The 12,689-nt window shown below is 53.4% G+C and overlaps 2 protein-coding genes across 4 annotated transcripts in view; one reads left to right on the top strand and one right to left on the bottom strand.

Moving 5' to 3' along the window:
• Sytl1 (synaptotagmin like 1) overlaps window positions 1–12,689 on the top strand; it is a 268,723-nt gene that overhangs the window by 9,403 nt on the left and 246,631 nt on the right. The gene's annotated exons all lie outside the window — the stretch shown is intronic.
• Fcn3 (ficolin 3) lies at window positions 3,636–11,422 on the bottom strand. The gene is given in 9 exon segments (XM_037202328.1): window positions 3,636–3,746; window positions 3,748–3,788; window positions 3,791–3,876; window positions 4,640–4,690; window positions 4,692–4,878; window positions 4,881–4,947; window positions 6,454–6,500; window positions 6,503–6,574; window positions 11,245–11,422. Coding segments are annotated over 9 exon segments (840 nt in total).

The following is a 12,689-nucleotide window of genomic DNA, read 5'->3' as shown; positions in this document are numbered from 1 at the left end:
TGCCTGGGAACAGAGGAGTACGTTGTTGGTCATGCTGAAGCTCTCCCGCACGCCCAGGTGGTAGAACAGGGAGGGCTGTGCCAGGGAGTTGCTCACCTCCAACACCACCACATCTGTGGACACAGAGGTGCGGGCCTGAGTGCTGATGCACAGCTCAGCTCCATGCGGAAGGAGCCTGGAGACGGATGCCGCTTCAGCCGCCCTGCCTGCCCCTCCTGCTACGTTCAGTTCTACTCCAGAGAGCTTCCCAACGCTTTCGCAATCCTTGTATTGCTGCTGTTACAGAAGATGCCCAAGGACCCTCATCCCCCCCCCCCCAGAGCCTGGAAGCCCCAGAAAGGAGATATATGAGGGTGTTCCAGGTTATAGAGGAGACAGGCACTTTGCAAATAGAAGTCCCATACTCTGGCTCCTCAACCTAGTCTCTGTCTGTCTGTCTCTCTAGTTCTCTCTGTGGTTTATTTCATTTATATGTACGTGTGTGTCAGTGTGAGCATATGACAGAAGAGGACATTGGATCCTCTGGAGACGAGGTTATAGGTGGCTGTGAGCCACCCCATGTGTGTGCTAGGCACCTCGGATCCTTGGAAGAGCAGCTGGTGCTCTTAACCGCAGGGCCATCTCTCCATCCTTGAAGCCAGGGTGTGTAAAGACAATACTGTGCTTTTACGTGTGTTTGTGTAGCTTACTGAATCCAGCCATCTTTAAGTGACAATATCTGCTAGGGAGGGACTGTATGAGTCAATGCGGATGAGTCCACGACTGTATCTGTGATCTGGTCGGGTCAGCCTTTATTTTTAAGCTGCAGTTTCACAGATGTCCAGGAAACACGGTTCCCTGGCTCTGGAATGAACAAATGGATGGGTGGAGCATCCGGGTAGGTGGGAAGGAGAGGAATAGCCCTCTGACCTCACCTCTGGCCGCCTCGTCCCTCCCCAGATCAACCCCTGCCCCGCCCATTCTCTTCTAACTCTCAAGTCTCCAAAGAGATTCTCCTAGAATCCAGTCCCGACGGGTTGTCTCGGGACTTCCTTTCCCGCCTCTGTAGCCCGATCCTTGGGTGTAGTAATGCTAGGACTTCTCAACCCCAACCTTGTAGAGCCTAGGGCAAGATCTTCTTGCCCTAGACCAAGCACCCTCTCAGGATTCACTTAAATACTACGTGAGATCATCGTGAAAACACGTTCTCCGGCCTACGCAGAGAACCACAGCTTTGCCCCCTCCCTCAGCTCCGCCCCTAGAGCTCGCCTGCCCCGTCCCACTTGCGATCGGAGACTACTTCAACTCCCGCCCAGAAGCCGGGCCTGGACTCCCAGATCCAGGCTCGAGCCCCGCCACATCCATAATCCACTAATCCACATCCATGCCCCTGTTGTTGTCCCAGCCCCATCTCAAGTCCTGCTTTAGCTTACCATAGACGCCGTAGATGTGGATACCCACGCCCGCCCCGTCAGGGGTCGCCGAGCTCCGCCCCCTTACCCCGCCCAAGCTCAAGCCCCGCCCCCAGGGGCTCACCCGCGTTGTAGAAGGAGTCGAGCGCCGTGGTGTCACCTAGAGCCAGCGTCGCGAAGGGCAGGCTGCGCAGCTGCGGGGGTGGCCGCGTGCCCTGGAGCTGGGCGCAGGCCTCCCGCAGGCATCGCAGCGGCAGCGGCTCTGCCTCGGTTCCCGCGCCGGGCTCCACCCCGGGCTCGGGCTCCCGGGTCAGCACGTAGACCACACTGAGCGGCCGGCTCCGTGCGCAGCCCCGACCCGAGACGGCGGGGGATGAGCGGCCCCGACTCAGCGCCTCCGCCAGAGGGTCCTGCCAGCAGCTGCCCGCGCGTTCTAGAACCCCGGCCCCGGGACACGGCCCCGCCATGCGGGGGCGCTCGGGCGCCAGGCGCCGGGCGCGAGGGACCCGGGACAGGGCGCGAGGCTGGGGATGTGGATCCAGCCGGGATCCGGAGATGGGCTGGACGTCCTGTTCCGGAAATCTGAAGTCCAGAGAGAAATCTTTGCTCAAACTTTCACGGTCCTTTCAGATCCGCAATACAGAACTGGGTTCTGGGAATCTGGGGTACCCAGTAATCCTCGGCTCACAGGTCACAGAAGGATCCTGGCAATTCAATCGGCAGTATGCGACACCCAGACTTCTCAAGGGAGTGCTGGCAGTCACTGCTCTGCCCTCACATGTAGGCTGGGCCCAGCCCTTTCCCGACTGGGAAAGCTCCACCCTCGGCCCTGGGGCAATGCGGCGGCTCCCCAGCGACTCTCCCTCCCTCCTCTCCTGCTAGAACCTCTGACACTGTCCACTTCCGGAACAGCCTGTGCCCCTATTCGGGCCAAACACTGTGGAGTGCTCACGGCAGGCGCTCTTAAGATGTGTGACCCGGCCAGGGAGAGGGAACAAGAGGGCCCTCGCCCTGCAGGGATCGGGTGAATGAATGGATCTCAGGACAAGGAGGGGTGTGTGTGTGTAAAACACTGTGACTAGTAGGTGTCCCGTGTAATGTTCATGCTGGTAGAGGGTTGACATCTTGAACTTTGACGGGCTGCTTTCCCAAGAGCCTTGCTTGCAGAGAAGCTATGCTTACTTTAGCGTCTACCCAAAACTTGACCCTGGGACTGAGGAGCACTTCCATTATAAACTTCTTAGCTTCTCTTTGAAGGGAACTTCAGAAGCTCCATCTTTGGGGGTTATAAGAGCATCCCAGCTTCAAATTCACCAAGATCCTTTAACTTCCTAGTATGAATTAGTGACTAAGGAATGAGTTGGTATAAACCCTAGGGGACCCTGAACTTGGGAACTGGGGACTTTGGGAATCTGAGGTTGATCCAAGCTTGGAACTACCTGTCAGATTCTTAGGACCACGTTGCTGCCTTTGCTCATAATGGTGGGGCTTGGGGCTGGAGAGAGAGCTGCTAAAAGCATCTGTTGCTTTGGTTCTCAGCACTCACATATATATGGTGGCTCACAACCATCTGTATCTGTAGTTACATGCCCTCTCCTGCCCTGAATAGACACTGCACACACGTGATGCCGGTGCATACTGCAGGCAACACACTCATACACGTAAAATAAATAAATCTAAACACATTTAAAGAATATGTTGGGGCTTTGGACAAACAGACAAATAGTAGGAAGCTATTTGCTTCACAGCCCTGTTGCCTCATGGAAGAAAACCATGCCTTCCTTGGTTTGAGCCAATGGGACAGGCAAGAAGCAACAGAGAGGGAGAACTTGGCCCGTTACAGAGCTGAGGGTGGGAAACACTTTACAAGAAACAAATAGGAGCCAGTGGTGGCATAGACTTTAATCCCGCCCAGCACTCGGGAGGCAGAGACAGGCAGCTCTCTGAGTTCGAGGCCAGCCTGGTCTACAGATCCAGTTCCAGGGCAGCCAAGGCTACACAGAGAAACTCTGTCTTGAAAACCAAACCAACAAACAGAAAACTACAACAACAACAATTCTTCCTTGCATAGAGCTGAAGCCAATGTCCCTGCTCTGTTTTCTATGGGTTTCTCCCTAGTAAGAAAAAGTAAAAGTCCTGAGAGTCAGGAAAGGGTTACAGTCTGGACCAGGAAGCAGCGGCGGTTGGCAATGAGGTCTCACGGAAGCTGTGAGGAGTGATAAGAGCACTGACAATCAGAGGACTCTAGGGAAGCATCATGTGAACCCTGCAGTAGGGGTGACCCACGCCTCTGCCTGGGGCCTAGTCGATGCCATACTTGTGGGCAGTGGTCTCCGATGCAGCATAGTAATAGAACCCCCTCAAGACTGGCTCAGTAGCAGGATCTGTACCACCAGTACCAGGGACCGCCACTGCACGGTTGCCCTAGCTTGAATCATGGTCTGCGTCATAGGTGGTAAAAGCCTTCCCATTGTGGGAGAGTCCCCTGCAAGGAGGAGTGGAGGGCACCTTGGCACCCTGAGAGAGAATACCCCAAGGCAGCCTCCAGTCAGTGATGAGGTAGACATTATCGGTCCCCATGAGACCCCGACAGCACCAAGGGCCAGTCTTGTTTGTTTGTCTCTGGTCATTCAGCTAGTCCGTGGGATTGGGACTTGAGCTCAGAAATATCTTGTTCCAAGCTCCAAATCTTATCCCCTCCAGAGCTCACAGTTTCTCTTCACCCTCTTTGTCTCCTCTCAGCCCCAGTTAGCAGCCTGGGCAACCGTGTGCCAGGGAGAGCTGGGAGGAACCTCTTGGGCCTGGGCAGGAAAAGGGGCTCCCCAGAGGCACCTCCCCATAACCACTTCCCCCTTTCAAATATCTCCCAACACTCACTGCTTCTCTGAAAGAAGTCTCTCTGGTTCCTGCCTCCAGTACAGAATGTGGCTGCACATCAAAGCCTCAGCTAGCGGCCCTGCCCCCACACTGTGGCCCCACTCTTGTACAAGGGGAAACTGAGGCTGTGGCCGGGAAAGGACTTGCTCAGAGTCCCATAGTAAGACCCAGCTGCACCCTGATGTTCTTCCCTAGAGCTTAATTCTTTCCTTCTGGCACCGTCTTGTGTCAAGATTGCCATTTCTCAGATGAGGAAACTGAGGTGCACAGAAGGGAAGAAGTCACCTAGCCTTATTCATGTGCACAGGGAAAACGTTGAGAAGCAGCCAGCCTCCCTGTTCCCCCTCTTCCAGGGGTCCCCTGCAGGCCACTCCCCTGCAGTGCCCTCTAAGAACTTGCCCAGCACCCACTGGCAGTACTTCCAAGCGGACGAAGGTACCAGTGCCTTCGAAGTCTTCCAGCTCTATCTGCCCTCCCTGGGCACCGGGAGGAAGGGGAGGCTGGGATGGTAGGGATTTGGGCTTGCCCCGCCCTCTTGCTGGGAACTCACCCTCCAGAGTAAGCTAGTGTAAATTCTCATTCTCCAGCCAGAACTCAGACTGCTGTCTCTCCAGTCTGCTTTGTAGGAGGTCCAAGAGTGGAGGAAATCCACAGACCCATCCTGTCGTGCCCGGAACACCTGGGTAATACCTGTGCACGTGCTACGGCTCCAAACTGGTCTAGGGCAGGGGAAGCCAGGGGAGGTGGCAGCTGAGGCTGGGTGGATGGACACTTCTTTGCTCTTTGGATTGGGGGCTTATTGTTCAAATGTGTCGCCTCCGAGTGACACATTTGAGCCTGTGAATAACGATAAACTCAATTCCTTCATTCACTTTTGTGGACACTCAACCCATGGCAAAATCTTGTAAGCTCCTGGGGAGATTGAAATGATAAAAACACCGTCCTCATCCCTGGGAGATGGCCAGTCCTGCAGGAAGTCAGGCAAAATAAGCTGTTTAATTTGCTGTGATAAGAACTGAGATATCTAAACGTTGCCCGCAGAAGCCTAAGCTGGATTCTTGGCCTTTTCCTGCTGCCTTTTCTTCCTCCCCAAGCGAAACAGCCCTCCAGTCCCTAGAGTCCCCGCCTCACTTCCTTCCAGATTCCACCGATCCGCTTTAACTGTCTTCTGCCTCGTCCATTGAATCTTATGGTACAGCCTGGGTTTTGTTTTGTTTTAAATTAAAAAATTATCTGTATGGGGAGAGAAAGAAAGTGTGTGTGTGTGCGCGTGCGTGCGTGCGTGCGTGCGTGCGTGCGTGCGTGCGTGCGTGTGTGTGTGTGTGTGTGTGTGTGTGGCGTATGCATATGTGTGAGAGTGCAGGTGCCCTAGAAGAGCATGTCAGATCCCCTGGAGCTGGAGTCAGGCAGATGAGCCGCCCGGCGTGGGCCCTCTGCACGGTTAGGCTCTCTTCTAACCATGGAGCCATCTCTCCAGCCCATGCTGCCCACCGTGGGCCTCTAACTCCAGATACCCCAAGTGTTAGGATTACAGGCATGCACTACCATACCTACATCTGACTTATCTTTCTTTTTTCTTTCTTTTTTTTTTTTTCTGAGACATGGTTTCTTTGTGCAACAGTCCTGGCTGTCCTGGCACTCACTTGGTAGCCCAGGCTGGCCTCAAACTCACAGAGATCCACCTGTCTCTGCCTCCCGAGTGCTGGGATTAAGGTCTTTCTAAAACTAAGTCTGCCCTGACCTCTTTTCTGCCTAAACTCCCTGCATGGCTTCCCCATTGCCCTCCATATCAGTAATGCAATGTCCTCTGTGAAGTGGCCTTTGCAAAGGTGCTGGCTGCATGTTTATCTGCTGCTAAACACTGCCCTCCCAACACCCTCAGCTTACCCCCATGACTCCTTAGCCCTTTCATCCTCCCACTTTCCTGGGTTTATCTTTGCTTCTGCTTGTAAAGTGCTCCTGCACCTCGTGTGCCTAGAGAACTTCTACAGGGCCTTTAAGGTCCTTCTAAATGACACCTCCTCCATGAAGCCTTCTCAGACTTCTTCAGTCCCTGCAGGAGCTGGGCAAGCTCCTATCTATGAAGTCTAGTAAGTTATGCCTTGCTTCAGTAGACTTTGGCTCCCCTTAGGGAGACAGGGAGAGCAGTGACCACTGGGCTTTGCCTATGTCCTCTTTTTCTTACCAGCCAGCTACTCCCTGAAGTGTCCATGTCTCAAAAGACTGGGAGAGCTCTGGTAGACACAAATAGTACCAACCACTCAAGGCAGCACTGGGACTCAGCAGTTTCTGGCAGCTCTTGAGACCTGGGAAAAGGGAGAGAGATTGAAAAAGGCCCCAAGCTATTTCCCAAACTCCTCTACCCAGATTCTGGAACGAGTAAGGGACCAGAGCCCTCTCAGATCCTGTGAGCTTCTGAGGAGGGGGTTCTGAAGAGACGTGAGGAGACGCTCCACCACGCCTGGAGCCTTCCCAACACCCCAGCTTGGTCTGAGTCCAAGTTCTTTGCTCCTGTAAAGGCCTCCTCACCCACCTGGCACCAGAGCAGGCCCGCTGATGTCCTGCCCGGAGAGAAAGAGCCGGGTGTTGACTGTGAGGTCTGTTCACCTTAACTGAGGCTCCGTGAGCCAGCAGTGAGGCAGAACGAGCCCTACTCCAAATTCTCACCATTCCCTCTGACACTTGCAGCCCTAAGTAGTGGAGAGGGCCCAGCCCTAGTCTGGGAACAAAGCAGAGTCCGAGGATAGCTTCATGATCCCCAGGCTCCCCCTTGGGATCCATCTTGCCTGGTGGTCCAGGTCACCCTGAAATCTCAGAAGCAGATGTCCTAAGTCCTGCTCCATGCTCAGGACAAAACAAAACAAAACAAACAAACAAACAAACAAACAAAAAAACAGGATTCAGTGCCCCTGTCACATCCTCACCCTTTTCTGTCTCTCTGATTGGTGGCAAGAAGTTGATCTTTTCTGAGCCTCACTGTCCTCTCTGCAGTAAAGCACGGGCAGTGTGACCTGCCTGGCACACCCCAGGATCCTGGGCACACACCCACTTGGAGCCTGGCACAGAGGAGGCTCTTGCTTCCCTGTTGCAGCTGCTCAACACGGCCAGCCACTGCCGCAGCCCAGTGTCTTAGTCAGCGGTCTGCTGCCATGAGGAGACACCATGACCACGTCAGCTCTTACAGGGAAAGCATGTAACCAGGGCCTGGCTTGCCTTTTCACAGGTTTAGTCCAGCATCACCACTGTGGAGAGGATGGCGGCACACAGGCAGGCGTGGTACCGAAGAAGTAGCTGAGAGCTATTTCCTGGTCTGCAGGCAGAGAGAGACAGACAGAGAGACAGAAAGACTGAGCCTGGCTGGCATGGGCTTTTGGAACCTGAAAGCCTTCCCTCAGTGACAGGGCCACACCTCCCAGTCCCTCTCAAATAGTGCCACCTCCCCATGACCAAGCATTAACTGTATGATGAGCCTATGGGGGCCACCCTTATCGAACCACCACACCCTGCCACAGGCTGCGCCAGCCGGATCCTTAGCATCCCTCACCTTAGGGACCTGGAGTTTCCTTCTCCCCAGGACTTCTTGGGACTCCCGGACAACTGCTCAGGAAGACAGCTTTGAAGGCTTCTAGTTCCCTGGGTTCTGCATGGAGAGGGTCAGTGGTCACAGGGTGGACATGTCTCCTCCAGACTCCTCTGCAATTCCTTCTACCTCCCAGACTCTAGACGTTAGGGTATCTGCTTCCTGAGATGACAAGGTTTTGCAGTATTTGCATCCTATTTACGTACATTTGCGTGAGCGGCCCAGATTATCAGACTCTTATCTTTTTTGGGTTGAGGGAAGAATGAAGAGTGGGTTGACGTGGAGAGCCACCTTTCGGCTCCCTGGGCAGCTGGGGTGAGCCTGGGCCCTCAAGCAGGCAGCCCTTCAAACAGGCGAGCAGGAACAGTGGGGCCGAAGTAGGTCCGTGTTGCTGGGACCACCAGTGGGAGGGCACCAGCTTAGAAGAACCAGGCCGTGAGGGTGGTAACTTGAAGCAAGACTTCTTCCCATTGTCCCCCAGGGACACCCCACCCAGACTGGAGCCAGCAGGGTTTTCCTCCCTCGGGCTCCAGAGAATTGATATTGCCTCTGCCTGTTCACCCTCACATCCAGGGCTCAGCAGCCATCTCTCCAGACCTCGTCACTCATCCCTGTAGATTCTCCCCACCCCCGCTCCTACCTCCCCCATCCCACACCCAGCCCCAGTCACTCACTGGGCATTCACACCTTCTAGGTAGAGTTTCTCCTTTAGTCTCCTCCTGTGTGGCTCTGCTCTCTGTGAAGGTCCAGCCCTGTCGCTGTCTCCACCACCTGTCCTTGTCAACAATATTAATAGTGGCCATTGCCACCTTGTATGGGTCGCCTGTTACACTCAGGTGTCACTCTTAGTCACCTGGTGGTGTTCGCTAGTGCTTATGGAGGTCAGAGGTCAGTGCTGGATGTCTTCCTCACTTTCTACCTGATTGAGAAAATATTTTATTCATTTTATTTTATTAATTTATTTGAGACGGGGTCTCTGTTATGTAGCCCTGGCTGTCCTGGAACTCGCTATCTAGATGAGACTGGCCTTGAACTCACAGAGATCCGCCTGGCTCTGCCCTCTGAGTGCTAGGATTAAAGGGGTGCTCTATGCCAGGGCCAGGGCACACTTGCCTTCTATGTGGGAGCAGAGGGTCTGAAATGCTCGCACAGCAAGAATCTTACTGACTACTCATTTCCCCAGACTCCAGTTCCCTACCATTGGTCCTGCTACAAAGTAGGTGCCTAAGAAACCATAGTTCCAGGACAGGCACCAGAACTACACGGGAAACCCTGTCTCAAAAAGCCAAAAAAAAAAAAAAAAAGAAAAAAGAGGCTCATGCCAGGCATGGTGATGTAAGCCTTTAATGCCAGCACTGGTGAGGCAGAGGCTGGCAGATCTCTGTGAATTTCAGGCCAGTCTGGTTTACCAAGTGAGTTCTAGGCCAAGGCCAGCCATGGTTATGTAGAGAAACCCTGTCTCAAAAACAAAACAAAAACACGGAGCTCGGAGATGAGCCACGCTTTTGCTATATACCACCCTTACATGTCCAAAGCCACAGAACATTCAGCCAATCCCTGTACATCAACCCCCACCCCAGCTAGAGAAAGAAGCACCCTTAGGGAAGTGCCCTGACCGCTTGTTCCATTTTGAATTCCTTGGAGCCTTGGAAACATCTGTTAGCACAGGCAAATCAGTGGGGGTCAGGGAGCCTAGAGGCAGGAGGCTTGGCCCAGCTGTGAGAGGTAAGCCTGAACTGAAGAAGAGCACGATGTGATGGGGGAGAAGGGAGGGGAATGGGATCACTCATTCAGCAAACCTCTGAGGGCCTGTCCTTTGTCAGGCCCAGTGTGAGTGGAGGGGGGACGGGATGGCTGGGGTACAATGAGGTGTCAGGGAAAGCAAAGGCTGTTTGCCTGTGGGGTGGATGGATCGCTGAGAGGGATGCCCTGAGCTTCTACAGTTCCACCGCTCGGGATCTGTCTCACCCGAGCCTGCCTTCAGCAGCGCCAGGCTTTGCACACGGGCCTCTACATGGCCACTTATGAGTCAATATGGAAATGACCCCAGCAGTCATTGATAGGATCCAGGCAAATAAATTATGACCATCTGGACAACTCACAGGATGCATCTGATCTGTAAGGAAGCAGTGACTGCAGAACAGCACGGACCCACTTTGTGCTATAAAAGAGCTAAACGTGTGTACAGAGGTTGTAAATTCACAGAGGACCGTCTGACATACACCGGTATCTGCAGTTATCTCCGGGAGCGGCCAAGGGAAGGAGTGCTTGTCACCCTTTGTCTTATTTTTCCATTGTGATAAACACTGTGACCAGGGCAACTTATAAAAGCAAGCATTAACTTGGGGTTCATGGTTCCACAGGGTTCGAGTCCGTGATCCCATGGCCGGGAGCATGGCAGCAGGCACACGGCATTGTGCTCAGCAGTAGCCGAGAGCTCACAGCGGATCCTCTGATCGGAGATGGAGAGCAGGAGCTAACACAGGAGCTAATGGCTTGGGCTTTCACAACCTCAAAGCCCACCCCCCCCCCTTGAGGTGCTGCTTCCACCAAGGCCACACCTCCTAATCCGTCCCAGACAGTTCCAGCGACAGACCCAGCTTTCCAGTATATGAGCCGTGGGGACCATTCTTTCTCAGCCCCCGTTTCATTACTTTGTTTTGTTTTTGAGACGGTTTTTAAGGCTGGCCTTAAACTCTCGGCATCTTCTCCCCCAGCCTCTTGAGAACTATGATTACAGGGATGTACTGCACCTGGCTTTATTTTTACATTTCTTTCTTTATCTGGGTGTGTGTGTGCCATATTACATGTGTGGAAGTTGAGGGCAGCCATGTAGGAATTGAACTCAGGCTTTTTTTTGTTTTTGTTTTTGTTTTTGTTTTTGTTTTTGTTTTTCGAGACAGGGTTTCTCTGTGTAGCTTTGTGCCTTTCCTGGAACTCACTTGGTAGCCCAGGCTGGCCTCGAACTCACAGAGATCCGCCTGGCTCTGCCTCCCAAGTGCTGGGATTAAAGGCGTGCGCCACCACCGCCCGGCTGAACTTTGGCTTTTACCTTCTGAGCCATCTTACTGGTCCCTATTTATTTACCAGTATTACTATTTTTACCTGTTTATGAGACAAGGTTTCATGTAGCCAAGGCTGGAGTTGAACTCCTGATCTTCTGCCTGTATTACAGATGCAAACCACACACAGCCCCACCTCCCACCAAGGCATGTTATTTGGGATTCTCCTCACTGTGTGTTTCTGTCTTGCCACTCCATGGTCCGTGGTGACAGCTGAAGGTGTCAGTACAAGGAAACCAAATGGATGGATGGAAGCAGATTCTCCTTCCTCTTTTCCACGCTTACAAGCTGAGCATCGGGTCTGGGGCTGATCCCTCCACCCTGTCTAATCTACCCGGATGATTGACAACGGTGTTCCCAGCTCTGTGGCCATCGGTGATTTCAAATTTGCCAAGGTAGCCACGCTTCATTACCACAGCTAGAGACCAGATGGTGACCTCGGAGCATGGCCTCATAAGGATCTCCAGCCTTGTGGACGAGCTCCGGGCACAGCCGGCATTCGAATGTGTCATCGGGGCAGCTTGGAAAGATGGGGGAAGGAGCCTGCTCCAACACTTTTTTCTTTAAGATTTTACTTTGTTTTTGTTGTTGTTGTTGTTTTGTTTGTTTGTTTTGACAGGGTTTCTCTGTGTAACAGCCCTGGCTGTCCTTGAACTCACAGAGATCTACCTGCCTCCCTGAGTGCTGGGACCACCGCCCTGCTGTCCTGGAACTCATTCTCTACTTTTAAAGGAAAAGACAGAATTTGATAAAGGAGGGAGACACAGAAAAGCGATCAAGCAGAGAGAGCTGAGGGAAGGGCAGTATGTCAGGAGGAACCACAGATGCAAAGGCTTAGAGAAAAGAAGAAAGTAAGATGGCTGGAAACCGGAGATTCAGGGAGCTAAGGGAGGCTGGTGTCTGAGTGGATAGATGTGGGCCTTGCAAGGACGCAGAGGAAGGAGAGTACTAAGGAAGGGACCCACATGTGGCTGGTGATGTTGTATGTGAGCAGGTGAGCCCCGAGGCCAAGGAGTAGCTGGAACTACCTGAAGATCCCAGGTTCTTGTGAGGCTCTTCAGAGACCCCCTTGGGAACACGAGTGCTCTGGAGAAGAATGAATCACATCCGCCTGCTCTGAGCCTTTCCACAGCCAACCAAGATGTTGTCCCTCTTTACAGTTAAGAAAATGAGGCCCAGAGCTCTGAAATTCCTAGAGTCGGCATTAGCGGAGCTTACAACCTCCTAGCTGGGACAGAATGTTCGAGATAAGACCCCAACACAGGCCTGGAAGCAAGCACAGTGCCAGGATTGTCTTCTGCCTGCCAGAGAGTCCCAGGAGTGCTGCTACCCCCCCTCACCCCCATCCCACCCCCTCAGCTTTGGAGCTTAATTTTAGGGACAGAGAGTGGCAGAAGCTTCCAGAAGGGAATCCTGGTGTTCTGTTCACCCTAGAGTCAGAAATCTTAGACTCCAACCCCAGCTCAGTCTCTCCAGGGGTGCCGTCATCCAGGGGTGCTGTCACGAGTGAGCACAGTTACCTGGCTGGTGGCCATACTCTTTCTAGAAGAGGGTCAGTCACGGCAGAGGTGACTCAGTGAGTAAGTGCCACTGATGTGCAAACACGAGTTCCTGAATTTGAACGCTCAGCACCCATGTGAAAAAGCAGGAATGGATGGGTTACCCCAGCACTAGGGCAGGGGCCTGCAGACAGAGACCGGCAGGGTCCAGCTGTCTGGCCAACCGGCTAGACAAAATGTCAAGCTTCCAGTTCAGTGAGAGACCCCGGCTTCACGACAA

The sequence above is a fragment of the Peromyscus leucopus genome, chromosome 2, assembly GCF_004664715.2.
Source record: "Peromyscus leucopus breed LL Stock chromosome 2, UCI_PerLeu_2.1, whole genome shotgun sequence".
Classification (NCBI taxonomy): Eukaryota; Metazoa; Chordata; class Mammalia; order Rodentia; family Cricetidae; genus Peromyscus; species Peromyscus leucopus.
Note: the sequence above shows the minus strand (reverse complement) of the source record. Positions and strands in the feature narration are given on the sequence as shown.